This window comes from Acanthochromis polyacanthus, chromosome 3 (assembly GCF_021347895.1).
Source record: "Acanthochromis polyacanthus isolate Apoly-LR-REF ecotype Palm Island chromosome 3, KAUST_Apoly_ChrSc, whole genome shotgun sequence".
NCBI lineage: Eukaryota > Metazoa > Chordata > Actinopteri > Pomacentridae > Acanthochromis > Acanthochromis polyacanthus.
Window position 1 is genome coordinate 45,704,970 of NC_067115.1, and position 26,094 is coordinate 45,731,063.

The 26,094-nt window shown below is 42.2% G+C and overlaps 1 protein-coding gene across 1 annotated transcript; it reads right to left on the bottom strand.

Moving 5' to 3' along the window:
* Nucleotides 1-3,186: 3,186 nt before the first annotated feature.
* On the bottom strand, nt 3,187-25,372 carry LOC110961860 (UTP--glucose-1-phosphate uridylyltransferase). Its single transcript, XM_022209632.2, is given in 16 exon segments — nt 3,187-3,540; nt 4,030-4,134; nt 4,631-4,873; nt 6,614-6,678; nt 6,681-6,810; nt 6,906-6,949; nt 6,952-7,035; nt 7,038-7,091; nt 7,094-7,200; nt 8,772-8,905; nt 9,001-9,042; nt 9,044-9,061; nt 9,063-9,188; nt 20,868-20,975; nt 23,744-23,859; nt 25,127-25,372. Coding segments are annotated over 16 exon segments (1,503 nt in total). The 5' UTR covers nt 25,146-25,372; the 3' UTR covers nt 3,187-3,432.
* Nucleotides 25,373-26,094: the final 722 nt, after the last annotated feature.

The following is a 26,094-nucleotide window of genomic DNA, read 5'->3' on the forward strand; positions in this document are numbered from 1 at the left end:
ATCTGCTGTTTGAGACAATTAATATAAAGTAGCGCGTGAATCAGGTGTGGGTTTATCACGTCAACAGGTTTACTACAATATCTTTATAAATAAATTTCATTTTACTCAGTTGTATAATATTTAGAAGAATCTTTCTGCAAAATGCCATGTGGTGTTTAGTTATAGTAGTTATGTTGATTTTAGGTCTGAAAGCAGCAAAAATGTCAACTATGATAGAAAAAGTCTCACAATTATAAACTGACACATGAACAAAAATTCAGCATAAATCTGAATATTTTGGGGCTTGACGTATTTAATCTTTGGGATTATTTCATAGCTCAGGACACTGGTAACCAGGTATTTTGTAGATTAAATCGTTTATTAAGATCATGTTGCTTGTAACCTTTTCAGAGTGTAGTTTTAATAACAAATACACAAAAAAAGACAAACTGACTTCTGTGGTGGTTCTAACTGGACATGTTTTCATCATACTGTCAGACTGTCATCGTCATGTTCTGGTTCTGCTTTTAAAGGCCCTCTGCAGTGTTTAGATAGATCTACACATTCTGGATCTATGCAGCTACATTTAGGACATGGATGGATTATTTCCAGGGAACAGAAACCTTTGAATCTGTAATTTGATGCACAGAGAGGAGTTTAGTTTTTAGGGGTTTATCAGTGTGTAGAGAGGGTCGTTTAAAAGGCGGCAGCCTCTGGTACATGTTCATCAAAGCCCTCCTGTTTGGTTGCTGTTACCAAACACACTCCTCTGTATGAGCGTATCTGGGTTTAGGTAGTGAAGGAGTGAGACAACACTGCCACCATCAGGTCAGCCTGGAAGTTACAGCACTGCTCTGTCATTTAAATTAGACCCTCCAATTTCCGCTATTTTATGCGGGGAAATTGCGGAAAGTTGCAAAGTATGCGAATAGTTGTGAAATATGCAAAAAGATGCGAAATATGTAAGAACTGGGGGAAAAAGGTCTCCTACATCCTGTTACTAGGCCACCAGTGAATGAAAAAGAGCAAAATAAAGATAAACAGACATACTGTATGTAAGACACATCACTGTAAGTGTTGCCAATGTTTCATTTATTATCAGCTTAAGCATGACTTAAACATTCCTCAATCACAAATTTCTCAGAAATAAAACATTCTTTCTGCTTAGTTATTCTGTGAGGCAGAGCAAACTACCTCCAACATGGTTGATTTTCTTCGGTGCTCCAGAACGATGCTGCACGGGGTGCAAAAAAGTTTCCCCCCACTTTCGTGCAGTAAATCTGGGTACTGTTTTGCCCGGTCTCTGGCTGAAATATTCATAGGTAAATGTGATCTTTGAGCATTTGCCGTTCTTGTTTTTCGTCTCTGAGCGCCGCGCTCCACATCAGCTCATGCTTCTAGTGTGTGTGTGTGAATGCGCGAACTGATGACGTCAGGCCGGGCGTCACATAAAAACTCATTCACAACTCCATTTATATTTATATCGGTTATAGTTTTCTCGTTTTATGCGGAAATTGTGAAATCAAGCGGGACCCGCATATTTCTCTTTTTTTTTCTTGGAAATGTGAGATTCTTGCGGGAATTATGAGCTATTTTGCAGGGATTATGCGGCCTTTTGGGAAATAACTGACCCCCGCATAATCAGCGGCATTTTGGTGATTAATGCGGGAATTCATGCGATCGCATAACCGCGTTTTTCTGGAGGGTCTATTAAATGTGATCTATTTAACAACAACCAGTACAGAACGCCCAGGTCTGTAGATTAAAATGATACAATGCCTGCAGTCTGTTCACCAGCCTATAGAGCCCTACCGTAAACTGAATAACCCAGTTTACATCACAGCTCTACTGTGTGGCTCATACCTGCTGCTAATTATCAGAATCATGAATGGTTTGGGGGGTTATTGATGTTGAATCCATGTGACATTTTCAAAATTGCTGAGTAAACTATAAACTGACCTCGTGCCCATTTTTAATGACATTTTGGTCGGTTTTGAAGGTTTTTATATGCAACATACATACCTGCATTTCAGAATGTCTTTGGGATAAATGTTAAGACAGCATTTCTTCTGCCCACATTTTTTAGTTTTCCAACATTCTCTCCTCGACCAAACCAGCATTTTATTACACGGTGAAGTGTTGACATAATATATTCATCATCAAGTTTTATAAAAGACAAATAGTTGGAGGAACACAAGAAGGTGGATGGAAAACTAAAACGGTGACCATTTCTTCCTGAACTGATGGGAAACTATCTGCTGCAGTTTGTTTGTTTTTTTCTGTCAACAAAGAACCCAACAGTGCTTGTTTGTAAATTAGTGAGACAAAGATCGATATGTGTAGGACTCAGACATGGGATGTGTTTGGGGCTGAAGATGACAGTCTAAATGTCCTCCTCTGACTCAGATCATTAGAAAGATCTACAAAATAGCACAACTTAAAGAATTAGCTGTTAGTGAAGAACCTTCATAACTTCAGTTAGCTGTAGAAGATCTGCAGCATCAGACCATGGTGGATCATTTCCTCAGTGTAGATCTCACAGCATCACTGTGAAGACTGGATAAAATCATCCATGTACAAAATACAGAGTAGATTATTGGAAAATGATGGTTTATGCACAGCCAGATAGATGTTACTGCAGGCACCCTCCATTTCTAACCTTCAGACGGAACATCCTGACCTCTCCTGCATCATGTTGGTCTCCTCTCTGCTGCTAGAACTCCTCTGGCCCAGTGGATCATGGAGCCAGGACCTCTGAGGATGCTCAATAAGATCTGGATGTGGGGGGTGAACAGCTCTGAGCTCTGTCGTGTTCCTCGGGTCACTCAGGAACAGTTTTGGTGGTGTGTGGGGGTGTATTCTCCTGCTGAGGGTGGAAACTGGCATCAAGGACATCTGTTGCCATGGGGACGGGGGTCGGGTTTGCCTGACCTGTGGTTCATGTTAAACATCCACATGACTGTCAGGATTCAAGGTTTCCCAGCAGAACGTTGCATTAGAACATGATGGATGTCAGAATGTTGGAGCTGATCAGTGAACATGAAACTATTTCACCAGTTGTTCGTCCCATCTGCTCTTTGCTGTGAATCCACCGCTGTGAGTTCAAAAACCAGAAACTAAGTCACACTGTGGAATTTGCCTCGTTTAAAAAGTGAAATGTTTGGTGAATGCATCAGTGTTTTAGTTAAGGACCACAGGACGCTCAGATGAGCCACAGTGCACTTTTATGTTGACAGAAACAGACGAACACGGTGCTCTGACTATCTGCAGTAACAGTGGCTTTGTTCATGATGAGCTGCACGTCTGCACAGTGCAGGAGGACGGCGTTACATTGACGTTACAGTTTGACACAAACTGGTTTTGGTAACAGCAGAAGGAAGATCTCCTTCAGTCTCTTAAGGTGCAAACGGCTTTGATCTGAGTATGTTGGGCTTCTTTTGTCCCCAGAAGGCCTCAGTGGTCGAGGATCCGCAGGTTTCCAGAAACAATCTTGTTCTCCAGCATCGCTCCAGCAGGAATATCGATCCGGTCGCCGTGATTGGCGATGATGATGACGGTTCCCTGAAGAAAGAAACAGAGTGAAGAGAAGCTGACAGTGAAAGAGGAATCTAATCTGTTGTTTCTACTTCTGTTTTATCTGATGTGTTTGTTGATGAGATATTACGTCACACAGCGACGACACACGAGACAACATGTGAGTGGACATGTGGACTTGTTCTAGTGTCCCTGTTGGGAAGCTAATGGAAGCTAGCAGCTGTTTGCAGACATCAGGCTGATGTCGACACAAACGGAGCAGATTTGTTCTGTCTGTGCTCATTGTAGCGTCTGGACTCTAACATGTGCTACCTGCTGTCCACGTATGTCTGTAAGAAACAACATTTAGTTCTTTTAAATGTGCATAGTGGTGACAGCTGTAAAAGTGGAGCAGGTTTTTTATTACTATTTGTAAGAACTCCCAAACTAAACATCATGTGAGCATCACTAAGAAAGTCTGCTGTGGTTCAGCTCACATGATGTGGAATGAAACCAGCAGCCAACGACGACGTTTACCTTCAGAGAAACGTTCTTTCCGAAGGTCACGTCTCCGGACACGGTGAGGTGATCGAGCTCCAACATGTCTGGGATGTTTTCAAACCGAGCCAGAAACTCCTGAACCTGCAGAACAAAAACAGCATCAAGTTGTAGAGAGTGGGGGAGTTTTCCTCTCAGCTCTGCCCTACATGTCCATCGACCGCTCTAATGTGAGAGGAAGCAAAGTACGTCCAACATGTCGCAGCTTTTTACTGGACGGGACCACAAAGTTTAAAACAGGTTGACTGTAAACATAAAATACAAACACTGATAGTTCCTTGGTTTAATTGTTCCTGTGGTCTCACGTTGTAATTAGGGATTAAACCATAAACGTTCAGTCATTAAACCTTTTAGAACTTCATCACAAACGCACATTTCACAATAGTAAGTCCTTTTTACTTTTCATCAACATGACATTAACACAGGATAAACTAACTGTTCACAGCAATAATAAGATCAGAAAACAGCATATTTGTCTCCAGTTATTCTGTGATGAGCAGACAATAACCTTCCTGAAGATGTGTAGCAGAGAAAGAGGTGAACCGGTAGGAGGCTGTCAGGAGGTTTGCTGTTTGCTGACCTTGGTGAAGGAGCTGCCCAGTTTGACGTGTGGTGTTGTGGGGAACTCCCTCTTCTTGCTCATGGTGAGGGAGCCGGCGTCCAGGCTGTACAGGTTGGACATGACCAGCAGCAGGTCTGACGACGTCTTCACCGGCAGGAAGCGACTGCGGGGGACGTTCACCCCCAAGGCGTTGTCGAAGCTCTTGATGGCGGCGCCGACGGCCGTCTCCAGCTGGATGACGTTCAGACCGCCGTCCAGCGTCTGCAGGCAGATCGGAGGGTTTGGATCAGAGGAGGAAGGCTTCAAACTGGATCATGAACAAACATCAGCAGCTGAATCAAGTTTAAAATCACTTTCATATAAAGGGTTTCATAAAAGGCCACAGATGCTCAACTTTAAGATAAACTCAAGTACTACATTTAAATACAGCACTGAAGTACTTCATGACACTTCATTTGATGCAGCTTTATATTTCTACTAATTATTAGATGATTAAGATTTTATATTAAAACGAGAAAAGCACTCAGAGAGCAGCACTCTGTTCAGTCGTATCATTTCTGACAGAGAAGTCCCAGAATTTGTTTATTAGTTACTGATGATCAGAAATCACTTTAACATAGAACGTGTTCATTTAATACAGATGAACCCACAAACCAAATGACTTTGCTCTGAGCACAGGCATGTGTTTCACATGTGTACGTTATGTACGGATACTGAATCATGTGACCTAAATATGTAGCGGGCAGTGGGACTTGATGGGACTCAGAAACACCCCCACATTTAATCAACTGTTCCTTTCATCATTTCTGATGGATAAGTCCTGATAAGTCCTCAGAGGTGGATTTGTAGTAGGATCACAATCATGTGATCATCAGCAGGTCACTTGTTGTCATGGTTACGTGCTGCTATCTCACAGTGACACAGAATCTTTAACAAATCTGTGGATCCAGACTTTAAGCTGCATCACTGCCAAATCTAATCACTTGGTCCTTGTGTCCTTCTAATCTTCCCTGAAAATATAATCTAAATCGATCAGTCTGTTTTTTAATAATGTTGCAGACGGACAGACAGACGCCGATCATCACATAACTCTGCCTCGTTTCTTGGTGGAGTAAAAAAAATATAAGCTCATAAAAACATTGTCAAAGCTTAAATCAATTCACACAGTTTCTACAAGTAACAACTTTTCAGAGCAAAGTTTAACTAAAGTGAAATATTAAAATTCAGTGATTACAAAAAAGTCCCATAAAACCAAAACTTTAAGGAAATGTCCGTCTTTTTTTCCCCCCTTCTCTCCTATTTATCATCTCATGCCCGCTCACATTTATTGCATGATCTTGTGTGAAATATTTACAACTAGTTTCATCTCCAATCAATCAATCAATCAATCAATCAATCAATCATCAATCAATCTTTATTCATAAAGCACTTTTCATACATTAGAAATGCAGCACAAAGTGCTTTACATAGAATAATACACACACACACGCATGCACGCACAGACAACCACACACCACACACACCACACCACACACACACACACACACACACACACACACACGCGTGCTTTCCCGAAAGACCCACCCCATTCCACCCCCCATCCACCCCGCCCAGATGAAATACAAACATAACAACATGGGCTGGCTGAGCACAGAGGAACCAGGTCAAGGAAACACCATCTTTGAGAGCCGTCTGCACCTCCAGCAGTAAAAAGCTGAATCCACACTGAAGCCACAATGATAATTAAACACCAGATATTTACTGGAAAATGACTTCTGTGGCCTTTTATATTTGAAGCACATGGAACTTCAGCAGGACTTTACTGTCATTTATAAAAACACACTTCAGCAGAGAGTTAATTAAACACTGTGTCTGAAATTCTTTAGCTGATGATTAGAAAACCCTGAAAATGAAGCATGAGCCACTTTAAATCTGTGTTAGCCAGCTTTAAGGAGTCCAGCGTGAAAAAAAACAAACATTTAAGGAGAAAGTGTTTCCCACCTTTGGGTTGACGATGATCTCCAGATCCATGGTGTTCTTCTCGTGCAGCCTCTTGATGGCGGGAGAGAGATCCACAGATTGTTGGTGTTGAAGATCTTGAACTTGGTGACAGACTTGAACTCGTCTACGTGGGCCTTCGGGACCTGAGCGATCTCCAGCAGCCTCAGATGATCCTCGTACTGGATCAGAGTACCACCCTGCAGACAGGAAACAGGAAGCACTGAGAGGCTACAGAGGCCCAGCAGAACCTCCTTCCAGCTGGATGTGAAACCACACCGTGAAATGAACCCACCTTGACGTCGGCTCTGGTCTTGTCGGTGACCTCCATGATGAACCACAGCGTCTGTCGGCCGGCTGACTCATCAGGTGCTGGAGGATGAACAGGTCGACGGTGGCTCCCAGGTTGTCGATGTTGGACACAAGATGTACTCTTTTCCTTCAGCTAGGAGTTTGTCGAGCAGCCCAGAGTTGTAGAACTGGCGTAGATGTCTCCATGACCTGGTGGGTACCAGGCCTCTGCATTCTCACCGCTCATCCCCATGTTACTGGCGATCGGCAGCAGAGACTCTTTGTTTATCCTCGGATATCTGCAGCGAAATGAAAGAGATGAGGAGTAATTTACTCAGTATGGTTTTCAAAGTCAAATCAGCTTTACTATCAGTTCTTCAATATGTAGATGAGATAGCAAGGATCAAAATGACCTCACTCTAAATAACACTTAGAAGGTTCTGAACACATACATTTATTTAGAAATTTAATATGTAAAAGATAAGCAGATTTTAAAAGGCTAAACTAAGTGAATTAAGAACTAGAAGCAAAATTAGAAGTAAGGAAAGCAGAGCAGAGTGAATGTAAACCTGACCATGAGATACAGTGGCAGACAGACAGACAGATAAAGAGGAACAACAGTCCAAATAGTGTAAATATGCTTGATAGTTTTGGGCGTCTATCAACCCCTACTATACATGTCTGTGCTTCAAATTCAACTTCCTGGAGCTCCCAGTGACTCACACCAAGTCTGAAATGTGTCGGATGAACGGTTGAGATCACTGAAGAACACACACTAACACTAACTTTTTTTCTCAAGTTTGAAAGAAAACCAGGGATGCAGCAGTCTGTTAAAAGCAGCTCTTTAGTCCTGTGTTTTTCAGTTTAGCGTGTTTTTTTCTTGATGCCATACTTTATTTTATTTTTACAATCATTGGCGATTGAAGTGACTTTCTTTCTAATTCTTTGTTGTCTTGGAGGAGTGAGAAGTGGAGCTGGAGTAGAAAACAGCGTAGCTGCCGGCTGGCTCTGTTGCTTCACAGGTAGAAGTCCACTGAGAAACGGAGCTTTGTTTACTCTCAACAGGAGGCTCTGATCTCACTGATATTCTGGAGGAATTTCAACGGAAGAGACGTAGAGGGAGATGAGCTGGAGTAAAACGGAACAGGAAGAAGGGAAAGATGGTTTGAAGACAGGCTTACAGACCAGCTCTTCTGTCTGTTATCATGGAAATGTTCGCTCCATAAGTAATAACATGGAGGAGTTTGAGAAAACAGCCTCATGTTTACACAGAAACATGGTTGAACGACTGCATGACCGAGAATAACTCCACAGTCCAGGCTTCTGGACTGTATGAACGAACGGAGAGGTGGAGGACAGATGGTGTAACTCTGCACACGTCACCATCAGAGAACAGATCAGCAGCAGGACACTGAACTGTTAGCAGTGAGTGTGGGATCAGTCATCATTGTTGTTTACATTCCTCCTACTGCACACACTCAGACCTCAGAAACCAGGTCCACCATCTCCTCCACCCCAAACTTCTACTTCATCCTCTCCAGCTCGTCCCTCTTCCCCCCCCCCCGACCAGCTCTGGACCTCCATCAGCTCAGACCCTCCTCTCCTCACTCCTCCTCCTCTGCTTTCTGTTGTCTATGTTAACCTGCCGCTCTTACAAATTTATTTCCTACCAAGAATCAATAAAGTACAGATTCTATTCTATTCTATAGCCCTATTCACACGCATCACTCTGATTGGGGGTATTTTAGATGTTGTTTTTTTATTTTTATTGGGCATCGTTCTCGGTTGAATGCTGGAGGCTGCGGTGGAATTACTGACAGCATTTTAGGTGCAAATGCAGGAGAGGAGGCCTGTGGACCACGTGTGCTACCTGCTCTGGTTGAAGGTGTGGATGTTGACTCGGTGGTGTTTGTATTTCTGCAGAATCTTCTTCGTCTCTTCGTCGGTGTTGAGGAGTTTCATGAGAACGAGCGGCACGTCGGCGCTGAATGTTTTGTTCAGATGCTGAGAAGAAAAAGAAACAAAGCGAAACACAGCGGATAAAATGTGAACCTCGATTCATCCTGTCCTCCGAGCTGCTCGTTGGGGGGTTTATGTACCTCGATCTGCTGCACGGTCAGGTCCAGGAAGGTGTTCTCGTTGGCGGACGCTGATCAGACTCCTTGGGGCCCTTGCAGCCCATGCTGGTTCCCAGACCGCCGTTCAGTTTGACCACGGCCAGCTTGTTGAGGCAGGCAGCGATGTTGTCAGGGAGTCCCTTCGCCTTGATCTTCTCATAGGGCTGGATCTGATGGGAGCACAGAGCAAGTCACAAGGTTGAGAGGAAATGAGCTGCATTCACATCATCTTAACCACCGTAATGCTTCATTCAGATCTTTTAGTCAGATCAGATCTGCCTCAGTCAATGTAGAACACCTCCAAGAACAAACCACTAAAAAAGCTCTGTCCTCAAAGACTCCCATTCAAAAGTATCAACTTCTCTAATAAAATAAGTTTATGATGTGATGACCTCAGGGCTCCAGACTAACTTTCTTTCCTAGGAGCACAGTGGCCCCCAACTTAAATTTTAGGAGCACAACCAGAAAATTTAGGGGTGCACACCAAAATCGACTTGCAAAGTAAATATTCAATTTCCTCTCATTTTAACTGTATTACTGATAAATACTTGCACAATAAATGCAGAAACTATGTTTTCAATTCACATTTATAGTGCAGCAGTTGACACAACATAAGAAAGCACTCAGAGTGCAGTACTCCAAGGCTGCTCAGTTGATGTATAATTTCCAATGGATGAAACTTTTACAAAAAGACCTTGTTCTGAGTACAGGCATGTGTTATGCATGTGCACGTTATGTATTTAAACTGCATCACGTGTAAATTACTCTTATAAAGGTCTGTTGATCAGTTCATCAATTTTGGCAAGCCTTTGTTCTTCTAGTGTCAAAATAACTGTTTCCTAAAGGTTTTTATTTTGAAGGTGTATTTTAATGCTACGGGCTTTTATTTTGTGACCATTTCAGCGGCACAGGAAGTGTTTCTCTAAGAAGAGGTTTCTTGACATGATTAAGACGCTGCTGAAAAGTCCGCAAATTCCCGTAAAGATGAAAGAAAACAGTTCCACACTGTTGCTGTCTGGCAAAGGATGTGTCTAAACTTAGAAGCAGCTGGGAATGGAGATAAGAAAGGAGTGAAGGACAGAAAGGTGAATTTGTGTTCAAAATAAGGCTGAACGTAAATGAAGGCTTTGTGAAACATCGGGAGCTTCACCGTTATTCGCCCCCCGCTCTCACACACATTGGCCCGCCTTCTTCTTCTTTAGAGTTGCTGTCGGTTAAACCAGCTCATTTGCGCATTTCTGTCAACTGGGCTGAAGTTGGAGCAGAAGTTTGTAAGCAGCAAAAAAATATTCAATAGTAATTTTTTAAAAATCGGCAAATTTATTGGCCGCACATGCGCGAGTAGATGAAAAATATACTCATATTCGCTCAAATTTAGTCAAATTTAGTTGCAGTCTGGAGCCCTGGACCTACATTCACTTTTCCTGCGTGCTGGTGGTCATTTTGAAAACAATTCCATCGTTTAGTAAATATTAGGTCCTAAGGAGAGGTTTGCTTGGAGAATGGACTGATTTGTTTGGTATGTCTGGTTTGTGACTGACAGACTGTTTAGATGAGGTTCATCACCAGGAAACTCAGGTCACATGAACGTTGTTTGATTCAGCTGTCAGTGGGGTAGACAGTTTTCCTCTTGGTTTGCTTGTTTAATCAGTATTCAGTCCTCTGTCATTGCGGTTGGTTCTTCGGTAATAGAACCAAACTTAGCTTAGTGCTCCAGTCAGGATGACTGTTTCTCACTGTGCTTCAAATGTTTGGGTGGTCTGAGCTGCAACCGGAAGAGATGGCATCAACCAGATGAAGCCATTCTCAAAGCCTTACTCGAAAAATACTCGAAAAACTAAAATTAATTCTCAAAATGTTAACATAAAAAATATCATGAGAGGAACCAAGAGAGTAGTGCTGAAGTGACCGATGCTAGTAAAAAAAACACACGGTTAAAATGATGTGAATAAAGCAGCGTGTTTAGGTGAGATGTCAGAGCAGGACAGACATTAAAGCTGCAGGTGAACAGAATGAGGTCAGACTGAGCAAACAGCTGAGTTTGTTTACAGAAGAGACAGCAGACTGTTGAGCAACAAAACCACCAGATCTGACTCTGATCAGACAGTCAGCCAGGGTTACCATTGCCAAGAGCACAGAGAGGTAACATCAACTCACATCAGGGTCATCAGTCAGCAGTTCTAACATGCAAACATGGATCTGAGGTGTCTTGACTTAAAAACCCTGTTTCTTTCAACAACAAAAACAGCCTCTACTTAAATTAAAGTTTCTCCCCACACTTGAAAGCTGCTGGGAATCCTGCACTGAGCAAATCTTTAATTCAATTTAGTTTCATTTATATAACTTAAATACCCAACATAAGGCATCTAAGGTCAGTTCACACAGCAAAGTAACAATAATAATATATTATACAGAGAAAGACTAGAAGTCAAACAATTCAGAGAAGCAACTGTTTAAACAGTTTTAAACAAAACTGGCAGGAACTTCCAGCAGAAGTTCTGCCTCCACCTTTTGGCGTCTCCATTTTGATCCAATTCTAAGTAAACTAGCAGATTTCAATAAAATAATGAGATTAATAAGAGCTTCAGATGTGCAGATTCACATGCTGTTAACCTCCATGACCTATGACAAAAACAAGCGTTATCTTCCTTCATTTCATTTAAATGATATTTTCTTTGTCTATACAACTAAACAAAACATGATGACACAATGGTTTAGCTGCTTCAGATGTACAGTATTAACATTGTTCAAATAAAACGTAAATGACATGCTGTAACTCTTCATGTATCATAACAGAACATTAAATAACTTCATACAGTTATTACTGGTGACGGATTATAAAGCGTGTCAAAGTGGATTCACTGTTTAACTTCAGTTTAAGAGAAACAAGAACAATTAAAGCTGCAAGCAGCGATGGACGGGTCCTCGCATCCACGCTGGTCGTGAATCCACGCACGTCCACCAGGTGGCGCTGTGACTGAGAGTGTATGTCGGCCTCTGAATCGCATCTGGACCAGAGTCCAATCATACATTTAAAATTTCAGCCAGACTGTAGCATGTTCAGAGCAGTTATAGAGCATTTCCTGTCTATCCACCAGGTGGCGCTGTAACTCAGAGTGTATTTCACACAGTGGATGTGATGAGGGTTGGACTCTGATCACTCATGAAAAGTTTCAGGCTGATTTGATCATGTAGAGGCCAGTTATACAGCATTTACTGTCCCTCCATCAGGTGGCGCTGCGACTGAGAGTGTCTGTTGGCCTGTAGATGTGATCAGGATTGGATTGTGATCACACATGGAAAGTTTGAGGCAGATTGGAGCATGCAGAGGAGAGTTATACAGCAGTTGATGTTTCATGGCGAAGCATCAAAACGCTGATGGTCGCCATGGCCACGCCATTTGGCTTCTGGTTAAACTTTTGATAACTTTTCATCACCAAGTCCTGCTGTGTGGACTGACAAAATTTCAGGTCTCCTGGAATTATCCCCTAGGAGGTATTAACTCTCAAAAATGAGAAAAATCATCAAAAATCTCACAATTAATCCAAGATGGCCGACTTCCTGTTGGGTTTAGGACATGGCTCCAAGAGGCTTTTTTGTGCGTCCTGATGTGCTCTATAAGCCTCCCAAATTTCATGGATGTAGGTGAAACGTGCTGGGGGGGCTGTTTGTTAAAAATACTGTAGGGGGCGCTATAGCATGTGCAGTGCCGAGATGCATACAGTGTTGTTCCTTGGGTCAATGGTGATGTGTGTGGTAATTTTTGTGAGCATTGGAGTATTCCTAACCTGTCAGAAAGGGCTTTGTTTTTCATGGCGATATTTGGTTGCTACGGCAACAGCGTTACATGAAATGTCACACCCTTCACAGTGTGTGATTGTCAAGAGGTGAAGACTCGACTGACCAATTTCCAGCATGATATCACCAAGTTTGGGGCCATTGTACCTGAAAATATAAGGCCTTAAACTTACTATTACCAACAGGTGGCGCTATGACTTTTTCAAAATTTATGAGTGTGGATGTGTTCAGACTGGACCTGGTATCCAGCATGTGAAGTCTGAGGCAGATAGGATGTTGTTCAGCTGAGATATGAATCGTTAAATTTTCATGGCGAAACATCGAAATTGGTTTGGCCGCCACAGACACGCCCTTTGATGACAAGTCACCATTTTCACTGGGATGCATCATCAATGTGTTTAGGCTGTTGTCACTGCATTTGAAGTGAATATGATCAACTGGGTAACAATAGGGCATGAAAGTGTAAAAGATGTCTATTTCCTGAAACCACAAGGTGGCGCTATGACTGTCAATGAATATCCCTATGTGGATGACATCAGGACAGGACTGTCATCATACATGTAAAGTTTCAGGCAGATTGGAGCATGTTGAGAAGAATTAGACACCACTTCCTGTTTCATGGCGAAGGATCAGTTGTTTGAGGCTCCGCCATGGCCACACCTTTTGGCTTCTGGTTGAGTTTTTGATAACTTTTCATCAGAAAGGTCTGGTGCATGTACTGGCCAAATTTCAGTTCTCTCAGACTTATCCACTAGGAGCTATAAATTTTGACAAATGTACAGCAAATTCAAGATGGCCGACTTCCTGTTGGGTTTAGGGTGTGGCTGTGATTGACTTTTTGGTGTGTCCTGATGTGGTGCATATGCCCACCAAATATTGTAGCTGTAAATAAAACATTGTGGAAGTTGGCCTAATGACCACTGTTTCAATTTTGCAGGTGGCGCTATAGAGCCATTTTTTCACACATATGCGCAACTCCCATAAAATATCAAATTTTTCGCCAGTCCTGATGTGCACGCCAAATTTCACGCGTTTTGGTTCATGATAAGGCCGCCAAAAAGGCAAGTCATTTCCCGAGGAGCGATTAAGTTTGAAAAATTTACAGCAAATTGAAGGTGGCCGACTTCCTGTTGGGTTTAGGGCGTGGCTGTAATTGACTTTTTGGTGTGTCCAGATGTTCTGCATATGCCCACCAAATATTGTAGCTGTACATGAAACATTGTGGCAGTTGGCCTAATGACTACTTTTTCAAGTTTGCAGGTGGCGCTATAGAGCCATTTTGCCACGCACATGCGCAACTCCCATAAATATCAAATTTTTCGCCAGTCCTGATGTGCATGCCAAATTTCACGCGTTTTGGAGTATGATAAGGCCGCCAAAAAGCCAATTTACTTTACGGGAGAAAAAAAAAAAAAAAAAAAAAAAAATAATAATAATAATAATAATAATAATAATAATAATAAACCCTAGGGTTTCAATAGGGTCCTTGGCACCGCTGGTGCCTTGGACAGTCGGTGCCCTGGCACCGCCTGTCCTTCGCACCCTCGGTGCTCGGACCCTAATAATTAAAGCTGCAAGCAGCGATGGACGGGTCCTCGCATCCACGCTGGTCGGCGAATCCATGCACGTTCACCAGGTGGCACTGTGACTGAGAGTGTGTGTCGGCCTCTGAATCACATCTGGACCAGAGTTTAATCACACGTAAAATTTCAGCCAGATTGGAGCATGTTCAGACTAGTTATACAGCATTTCCTGCCCATCCACCACCAGGTGGCGCTGTAACTCAGAGTGTATTTCAAACAGTGGATGTGATGAGGGCTGGACTCTGATCACTCATGAAAAGTTTCAGGCTGATTTGATCATGTAGAGGCCAGTTATACAGCATTTATTGTCCCTCCAACAGGTGGCGCTGCAACTGAGAGTGTCTGTTGGCCTGTAGATGTGATCAGGATTGGATTGTGATCACACATGGAAAGTTTGAGGCAGATTGGATCATGCAGAGGAGAGTTATACAGCAGTTGTTGTTTCATGGCGAAGCATCAAAACTCTAATGGTCGCCATGGCCACGCCATTTGGCTTCTGGTTAAACTTTTGATAACTTTTCATCACCAAGTCCTGCTGTGTGGACTGACAAAATTTCAGGTCTCCTGGAATTATCCCCAAGGAGGTATTAACTCTCAAAAATGAGAAAAATCATCAAAAATCTCACAATTAATCCAAGATGGCCGACTTCCTGTTGGGTTTAGGACATGGCTCCAAGAGGCTTTTTTGTGCGTCCTGATGTGCTCTATAAGCCTCCCAAATTTCATGGATGTAGGTGAAACGTGCTGGGGGGGCTGTTTGTTAAAAATACTGTAGGGGGCGCTATAGCATGTGCAGTGCCGAGATGCATACAGTGTTGTTCCTTGGGTCAATGGTGATGTGTGTGGTAATTTTTGTGAGCATTGGAGTATTCCTAACCTGTCAGAAAGGGCTTTGTTTTTCATGGCGATATTTGGTTGCTGCGGCAACAGCGTTGCATGAAATGTCACACCCTTCACAGTGTGTGATTGTCAAGAGGTGAAGACTCGACTGACCAATTTCCAGCATGATATCACCAAGTTTGGGGCCATTGTACCTGAAAATATAAGGCCTTAAACTTACTATTACCAACAGGTGGCGCTATGACTTTTTCAAAATTTATGAGTGTGGATGTGTTCAGACTGGACCTGGTATCCAGCATGTGAAGTCTGAGGCAGATAGGATGTTGTTCAGCTGAGATATGAATCGTTAAATTTTCATGGCGAAACATGGAAATTGGTTTGGCCGCCACAGACACGCCCTTTGATGACAAGTCACCATTTTCACTGGGATGCATCATCAATGTGTTTAGGCTGTTGTCACTGCATTTGAAGTGAATATGATCAACCGGGTAACAATAGGGCATGAAAGTGTAAAAGATGTCTATTTCCTGAAACCACAAGGTGGCGCTATGACTGTCAATGAATATCCCTATGTGGATGACATCAGGACAGGACTGTCATCATACATGTAAAGTTTCAGGCAGATTGGAGCATGTTGAGAAGAATTAGACACCAATTCCTGTTTCATGGCGAAGGATCAGTTGTTTGAGGCTCCGCCATGGCCACACCTTTTGGCTTCTGGTTGAGTTTTTGATAACTTTTCATCAGAAAGGTCTGGTGCATGTACTGGCCAAATTTCAGTTCTCTCAGACTTATCCACTAGGAGCTATAAATTTTGGCAAATGTACAGCAAATTCAAGATGGCCGACTTCCTGTTGGGTTTAGGGTGTGGCTGTGATTGACTTTTTGGTGTGTCCTGATGTGGTGCATATGCCCACCAAATATTGTAGCTGTAAATAAAACATTGTGGAAGTTGGCCTAATGACCACTTTTTCAATTTTGCAGGTGGCGCTATAGAGCCATTTTTCCACACATATGCGCAACTCCCATAAAATATCAAATTTTTCGCCAGTCCTGATGTGCACGCCAAATTTCACGCGTTTTGGTTCATGATAAGGCCGCCAAAAAGGCAAGTCATTTCCCGAGGAGCGATTAAGTTTGAAAAATTTACAGCAAATTGAAGATGGCCGACTTCCTGTTGGGTTTAGGGCGTGGCTGTAATTGACTTTTTGGTGTGTCCAGATGTTCTGCATATGCCCACCAAATATTGTAGCTGTACATGAAACATTGTGGCAGTTGGCCTAATGACTACTTTTTCAAGTTTGCAGGTGGCGCTATAGAGCCATTTTGCCACGCACATGCGCAACTCCCATAAAATATCAAATTTTTCGCCAGTCCTGATGTGCATGCCAAATTTCACGCGTTTTGGAGTATGATAAGGCCGCCAAAAAGCCAATTTACTTTACGGGAGAAAAAAATAAATAAATAAATAAAAAAAAAAAAAAAAAAATAATAATAATAATAATAATAATAATAATAAACCCTAGGGTTTCAATAGGGTCCTTGGCACCGCTGGTGCCTTGGACAGTCGGTGCCCTGGCACCGCCTGTCCTTCGCACCCTCGGTGCTCGGACCCTAATAATAATAATAATAATAATAATAATAATAAACCCTAGGGTTTCAATAGGGTCCTTGGCACCGCTGGTGCCTTGGACAGTCGGTGCCCTGGCACCGCCTGTCCTTCGCACCCTCGGTGCTCGGACCCTAAAAACAAGGTGTGAGAATACAAAGAAGACAAACAGCTAGAGTTGTGAAATCAGTCCAGAAAAAGGTCAAAGGGCCTAAACTTCAACACTAGAACAAACTGTGGCTGTAAACTGGAGTTTTGCTGTTTCCATTATGAAATAAATAGAACATTCGTTTTAAGCTACACCATATGAGTGGAGTGAGACTTAGGACATGAACAGCCCAATGCCCCGCGTGTGTGTGTGTGTGTGTGTGTGTGTGTGTGTGTGTGTGTGTGTGTGTGTGTGTGTAAGATTATCTAATCCACACTGTGTTACAGCAGCATTTTGACTCTGACGGTGAAACAACCATCCAACAACATTTTTTAAGTGTTCTATTGTTTTGTACAGTGCATATGTGTGGCACTGTTGTGGGGATTGTTAAATAAACTCACTAATAAAACTGGTGGTTTACCAGTGTCCCGTGTTTCTTGATCTCATTCAAGCCTCTGATCTTAGTGTCGACCTGAACTTCACTGACATGCATGAACTCGTAGGTTAATGTTACCTAAGACAGCGAACAGCAGGTTTACCAGCTCACACCGTCAATAATCATTCTGTCAGTTGAGGCTGGAGGACAACAGGGCAGCAACAAAATGGAGAAGAGCCCAAACATGATTTGAAGATGGAATACATGTTTGTTAAAGAAATATCTGCACGTCACATGGGTGTTTATTATGGAACTGATTGGTGATGTCTGTACAATAAATTATATGTCATGCATGAGATAGATGTGAAAATTAACCTGACAAACAAGAGCTTGCAAACACAAACCTGTGGAATGGCTAACAAATTGTTTTTAATAGCTTATACCTTCAATGAATTCTGACTTCAAGTGAACCTCCAGGTCAGAATATAACCCAAACCTGGACAGTTTATTTACTGACGCATTCAAGACTAAAGACAAACATGGAATATCGTGAACTTACAACAGAATACAGAATGCTAAAATTAAGCCTGGAGGAACTTGAGGATGAAGTCAAATACATGTTCTGTTGGAAAAACACAAGACATCTTGTGACTATTCAAAGAGAATATCACAAAAAGGATGAATGTGATTTAAAAAAATGGCTGACCTTATCTACATTTGTCTTTTAATTCTACCCGAATGGCAAGAGGCTGCTAAAGAAACAACGAATATTTTTGGAGTTGAGGTTGATTGCTGCTTTGCCTGGAAAAATCCCCGACAAGCTAACGCTCAGATCAGACCCCTGTTTGAAATACTTGCCTATGAACATGTCATTTGAAATACTCTTTGAACGGTCATTTGTTCGTGTCTTGCTGAAGTAACTCAAGATAAAATGTTTCATATTCCTTAAACAGACTTCATGACTACAGTGATGTTTTGTGGCATCAAACTCGGTGGATGTGAAAACGAGCAGCTGTCCATCAACGTCCAGAGACCCGCAGGAGACAAATGTCAGCGTTGGCCCGGCCTCTGGAATCACTGTCCTAAAGCCAGACGTTGAAATGCTGCGGCGGTCAGACTATTCTTAGTCCTAACCTTTAGTCAGCCGGGTATTTTAGGAACACCGTACAAAAAGCTACGTGTGTGTGTGTGGAATGTCAGCATGCTGATAAATAGCTGGCTTTAGCCTGAATGTTCTGTCCCCAGATTTGGTTACGTTATGAAGCACGACACACATCTCCACATTGTAGTCGTTGAATCATTTAAAGGAGCTGATCCACGTTCTGGGAAATCCACTGCAGACGCACCAGAAGCTCCGTAGAGGGTCAGGTTGTGTTGAGGCCAGCACACAGACTGAACCCTCCAGCCTAAACTGCTGGCCTCGCTCCTTTAAATGTGAAGAAGTAAACTCTGCTAAACTGTTACATTTCCATATTGGATCTGTTTAGCTAACACTCCAGCTAGCTGCCCCTCCTCTAGTTCAGTGGTTCTCAACCCTGTTCCTCAGGACCCCATGTCCTGCATGTTTTAGATGCTTCCCTGCTCCAACACACCTGACTCAAATGATCAGCTCGTCATCAGGCTTCTGCAGAGGCTTGATGACCAGCTGATCATTTGAATCAGGTGTGTTGGAGCAGGGAAGCATCTAAAACATGCAGGACATGGGGTCCTGAGGAACAGGGCTGAGAACCACTGCTCTCGTTGACTGGGTTTGGATGACAGAACAGTTAGGATCAAGCTAAAACCAACAACCACACCATGATATGAGAACTGTAGAGATGCTGCCTGCAGTCAACAAACACCTCCAATGCTAACGGCTGCTTAAAACCACAAGGTCTTACTGTTACTCCGACAGATAGTAAATAAATATCTGTTTACCTGTTCAAAAACAAGCAACATCTGACCGGGCAGAAATCTTGGGGAGTTTGTTTTTTTCTGGATATCAGACAGTAAAGATACATAAACATAAACATTAACGTGTACATGAAACAGCTATTTAACCAGCTTTAAACCTGTACCTTTCAGGTTTGTTCATATTTTCTCCTGGTCAAACATGGGGCAGAGCAACATGAGTGTGTTTCTATTTACCACTTTTATTATGTATGCATATTGCCAATTCCATTGTACAATTTGGTGTACAATGGCAATAAAGGCTGTTTTATTCTATTCTATTCTGCAGATCATCTTTGGATCCAAACAGATTATTTCTTAATGGGGTTTAAAATGTGATTACAATTTGAGCCCACAACACAAAGGCAGCCATAAAATGTCCCTGTGTGTCTGCTGATGGGACTGTGGCTCAGGAATGAAAGCAAGTTATCTTCTAATCACGCGGCTGCAGTTTAGTCTTTCTGTCTAAATGTGGAAGCGTCCTTGGGCAAGACCCCAAACACAGAGTAGCTCCCCTCGGCTAGATTACCTGCTAGGATGCCATTAACAGGAAATCTATTGTGTTGTAGTACAACTAAGGTAATATTTACGCATGTGTACCTTTATCTGTGATAGAAGAGCTTCTTTTGGAGTAATGCAGACACAGAACAGGAGCGCTGACAGTCTGCCTGGATGAACTCAAACACCTGACACAGTGACACAGAAACCTGCAGAGACCTGCAGTAATATGTCAGTCTACGGCTGTTTTCACGCATACACAGCAGGTCTTACCTGGACTTTACCCCGTGGAGCTGCATGTGAGAATGAAAATGTTCAAGTACGTTGGATCGGACATGAGACAAACTTTATCCTGCCGTGTTTAATTGAGGCCATTTGTAAAAAGATTTCTGTCCAAAGAATCCAAGTCCAAATATCTGTACCATTATTTTTTGGAAATCATTTATGATCAGATATTTAAAAGCCACTTTGGCTCCCATGCCCCTCTAACTGCATTCACCACTCTGTGAAGGCCTATCAACACAGTTTAGTTTTTTGGTATTCTAATTTCTACATCAAGATTTTCATTTTTACTGCAAACATGCATCAGTTCTAAATGCTGGTTTTGGTGCACTTAACTGCTAATAATCAGTATGGACTCTTACAAATACATATCAGTTGGTCCTAATCCACAGCGAGTGGATGAGTAGATGTAATTCTATGATGCGACTGGAAAAAAGCCAAAATAAATAAACATCCAGGAGTGAAGAAGGAGGATTATTTACATGAAGACACCAATGAAAAAGCTTCACTTCAAGGACAACGTGGTTGTTTATTACCAGATTACGTGACCGCAGCATAGTGGTCTACTTTCTGCATGCTCTACCCAGGTCCACCCCTCACCTACACCGAACAGAGTGTTTACAGCAGTAAAACCACATCTGAGCTCCTGCTGTGTGACGCACATGTAAAGAATTAGAGAAAAGAAACTGAGTGGACCTCAGAAGACCTGTAATATGACCTCATGAGCCGCAACTGAGTCTTAGCATGAATATTGATTTTAGGTTGCAGCAGAAATCAGGTGCTTACCGACTCCTCTGGTGGCCGGTTGATCTTTGGCCAGTCAACTGAAGGACCTTTGACCTGCAGAAATCTGTGGAAGATCTTCTTAAAGCCATCAAAATCTTTTCTGGAGATCTGAAACAGAACAAACCAAACATCACCGTTATTTAATATCAGAAACACTAAACATTCACACCAAACTGCTGTGATAAAGATTGAAAACAGATCCATTCCATCCATGCTCTATACACCGCTTTATCCTCACCAGGGTCATGGGGGGTGCTGGAGTCTATCCCAGCTGACTCGGGCGAAGGCAGGGGACACCCTGGACAGGTCACCAGTCTGTCACAGGGCTACATATACAGACACACAATCACACTCACATTCACACCTACGGGCAATTTAGAGTAACCAATTAACCTCAGCATGTTTTTGGACTGTGGGAGGAAGCCGGAGTACCCGGAGAAAACCCACGCATGCACAGGGAGAACATGCAAACTCCATGCAGAAAGATCCCAGGCCAGGCCGGGATTTGAACCGGGGATCTTCTTGCTGCAAGGCGAACATGCTAACCACTACAACACTGTGCAGCCCTGAAAACAAATCTGAACACTATAAATGTTTGTGACAAATGTCTGCAGAATGTACATTTAACTACACCTGCTTTGACTTTTTTGTCTGTTTTGCTTACAGTGAATAAAACATTAGCACATTCCATCTAGAATAATGTCTCTCTGTATGCTGCCTTTACTATAATAAACAAAAAATAAATATCCCCTGTCTCTACCAGCAGCAGAGGTCAAAAAGAAATAATGAAGGACTGTCTTATGTACCAGCGGACATTTAGAAATGAAAGGACAAGGCTGGTGAGGTTTTCTGTATTTTACATTTGGTCTCAAAAGCCCCAAACCATCAGTACATTACTCCGTCTCTCGATACTTTCTGCCTTCCCTATAATGTGTATGTCTCTTAGAACTGAGCCCATTGGTTCTAATGAAGACATGATCTTTTCATTTTTAAGTACAGGAGGTCCTCAGTTTACAAAGCCCTCCAGTTACATCATTTCGCCTTTATGTTGGAACTGATTACGGGCCGGTCCTCTGTTTAACGTACGGCGTTTCGTCGTTACATCAGAACTGGTTCAGTGGAACTAGCTGGCGAGTGGAGTGGATGAATACTTCATGTACAGTAGTCACGCAGCGCTATAAGATGGCTTTGTTTACATTTGCCACCACATTGGATTATGCTACATTTGCTAACTTCATTATGGTTCCCAAGCGTAAGCAGACTCTTCTGATGCTTCAAAGAAAAGGAAAGCCATCTCCATGGAAGTAAATAGCTCACGTTTTTGCCGTTCTTTTCTTACCAAGTTGTGTTTCGGTGTGAGCTAATGACTGTTTGTCGTTACTGCAGTTGTACAAATATGTGAACTGATTGATATCGTGATGCACGTAACGGCTTGGTTAACATTTTCCCCAGAGTTCTGTCTTACGGCAAAAGTCGACATTTGTCACACTGTGGCAACGGAGCTCTGACGTAAGTCGAGGACCTCCTGTTTTTAATTTCCAGCGGGTCATGATCATTTTTAACAAGTCTTATTCATCCCTCCATACATTATCTACACACCACTTAATCCTCATTATGATCGCAGGAGGGCTGGAGTCTATCCCAGCTGACTTAGAGTGAGGATAGAGGACACCTGGACAGGTAACGGTCTGTCACAGGGCTACATATACAGACAAACAATCACACTCACATTCACACCTACAGACAGTCTAGAATCACCAGTTAACCTCAGCATGTTTCTGGACTGTGGGAGGAAGCCGGAGAACCTGGAGAAAACCCACACATGTACAGGAGAACATGCAAACTCCAAGCAGAAGGCACACTGGGATCTTCTAGCTGCAAGGCAAAGGTACTAACCACCGAGCCACTGTGCAGCCCCGGTCTTATTCATACAGAAGGAAATACTGAATGTACTGTAGACCGCATTCAGCAGCAGATTAACACACATTTGGTGCTGTAGTGCAGGACTTATAATGGGATTTATTGACAGTAATAAATGACTGAATATTACCAGATTTACTGTTGCATCAGTAGGTCCTTGTCGTTGCCAAACAAATTACTGAATGACTGCTTTCTAAGGGGGATGTGACATCAATGAAGGGACAAAAATGAGGTAAATGTTTCAGGTCTGTTATGAAGTACTTTCTTTCTTGCTGTACTTTGATCAGCGGCTGTAGCTGAACTGTACTAGAGTCTAGTTTGTCGTCAGATTTGATATCTGTACTCACACTCACTGCAGTAGTATTTAGCTTGTAGAAGTATTTATTCATGTGTGTCCGTGATGATTTGCAGGACCTCTGGGTTGTTCACCTCAAGCTCCCCAACCGGCCAAAGCTTTCCTAACAGAGTCCGTGTACCGTGTGCTAACATGACCTACTGGACACCGAGTATGCAACAGGGTACAAATATTTGTACTATGTATGCAACAGATGAATGAAGCCACCAGCAATCAAACAGAAGTGGACCAAGTAAATAAATAAAATCAATTGGATTCTGATCCTCCAGTTGAGAAGATAGAAACTCAGAGATACGGACGTCCTTATTGATCTCAGGGGCCCATCCTTAAAAGAACAGATTATGTTTGTAACATAAAAAACACGAGATAAGGGATGTTTGCAGAAGGAGTTATTTCTGGTATTATCAGTTTCAACTCAGTGAATGCAATCCTTAACAAAAGACTAATATATGTAATGAAAGATATGAGGTCAAAGTACAGCATTACCCACAACACAAAGCTGAATAAAGCTGAGAAAAAAAGCACTAATTTTATTCTCTGAATTTACTGCTGTACTGTGCTAAACGTCCGTCGTTTTTTGGGACGTCGGATGTTTTCCCACCTCGGCTTCGGCCTTGTTGGCTGTAGACAGCAGCGCCTCCAGCTCGCGGTGCATCGACTCCTCATGCTGCTGACGGAGCTTCTCCTGGAACTCTGTCATCGCTCCTCTGGTCAGATCTGCAAACAGATGTCCTTTTAATTTCCCCTTTCATTAGAGAACAAATCCAGAGAAGTTTAAAGTCACATCCTGTTGCTAAAACACATTCAAAAGACCTCAAAGACGAGCATGATGGATACTAAGAACCCTGAAACTTCTTGTTGTTGTCTGGATTCTTCTTACAATTACTTTGTCAGATTTAAAATGACTAAAATATAAAGACAAATAAAAACAATTTTGAGTGTAGCCTGAACAGTGGGCCAGTTCTTTATGCTTTGAACTAACTCCTGACACTACTAGGTCAGTATCTGCATTCATATTATCCAATGACTGACAGAAAACTAACATCACTGAAGGCCACAGACATGAGCTTGAGAAATTTCTATTACTTGTGTCACTATTGTGTAAAAACAAGAACAGTTTCGATACATTTCAGAATAGTTATAGCATTGAAAACTATTTTTGCTTTAAATTTTCTGCATATCCTTAAAACAGGAAGTTGGAAATGCATCCATTCACCTTGTCGAGCATAAAAACATTGACACTGTAAGATTGTTTCACCCAAAATATGTCTCTAAGATTTTCTAAAACCTTCAAAGATCTAGAAATCAAAAGGGCTTTAAACGGGACCTGTGTTGGACCCATCTAGAGAGTTCACCGTCCGGTGAATAACGTACCTGGGCGATACATACGATTTAACAAAGTAATCAGAATATTTGTCCTAATCTGATAGAAAATGTGAAGTTAAAACTACTGCAGTCTAAATACACTAAAGTCGACCTTGAACAACCTCTGAGTCAAAGCAAACTGTCTAGTTTTTAAAATGCACGACTTCTAAATAACACATCCCCAGTTCTTTGGAGATATTTTTATCTTTACCTTCATTTAAACGTCATTAATCGAGACTTTCAATGAGATTCAGTGGGTGGCAAACAATATTTCTAACACATCACTTTAAAAAGAAGCCAGAAACATGAAAACAAAAATGCCATAACTGCAAAACAGCGACACAGAGTGTGCTTATAGAGTTTTCTCACATCAGTGTGAAAGTCTTTGTGTCAGTGTTAAAGTTGAGGTTGAGCCACTTGAAGACCACTGAACATTAAATACCTCACAAAGAGTCTTTTTTCACTAAACTTTATCAAACATTATGTCTGAATGGCTGCCAGATCACAGGCACAAATCAAAAACTCAACCAGCGACACGGATAACAAATATCAGAGAGAACAGAATCACACTCAGAGATGTCCTTTAACCAACCAAACTTCAACCAAGATGTGAACTTACCAGCTACAGTCAGAGACATTTTAGCACAGTCTGCTTAAAGAACAAGAAACAGTGATGGTAAGATTTGCAGAAAGGGGGCAGCTGGCAGCGTTTGGTTGGCAGATGTGTCGCTTCACAGTGAGTCCATGTGTTTGTTAAAAGGTGAAAAATGGTCCCAAAGAAAAAGCCAGAGTCAGCAGCTGTCAGAGAGCAGCACAAGTCCTCCTCATCCTCAGCTCAGAGGAAGCTCAGCGATCTGCAGCGCCGACCCTGAGCTCAACACAAGGCCTGCCCACAAACGCACACACCAATCACACACAGCCGCGGTGTGAGTGTGTTTAACAATATGTGCAGGGTGGCAGTGTCGCTGTCCTCACACCACAAACCCTGACCTGCAGCTCACACACTCCACAGCACTTTGAGGCCAGCTTGTTGTTTTAAATGTCACAAGACACAATGCAAAGCTTGAGTTAATCACTTACTTCAACAACAGATGAATAACTTAATTCAGGAAATCATTTACAGGGTTTTAACGGAATCCCCAAATATGACTTTTTAAGAAACCACAGAATGTACACTACCGTTCAAAAGGTTGGGGTCACTTAGAAATGTCCTGATTTTTGAAAGAACAGCAATTTTTTTTTCAATAAACATAGCATTAAATGAATCAGAAATCCAGTCTAGACTTTGTTTATGTGATACATGACTACTTTTGAATGGTAGTTTAGGTAAACTTTAACTAATATAGAGCAACTTTAACTTACGTACACCACCGTTCAAAAGTTTGCAGTCACGTAGAAATGTCCTCATTTTTAAAAGAAAAATATTTTTTCAATGAAGATAACGAATGACAAATCCAGTGTAGACAGAGTTAAAGTGGTAAATGAGTATTCTATCTGGAAACGGCTGATCTTTAATGGAATATCTCCATAGGGGTACAGAGGAACATTTCCAGCAACCATCACTCCTGTGTTCTAATGCTACATTGT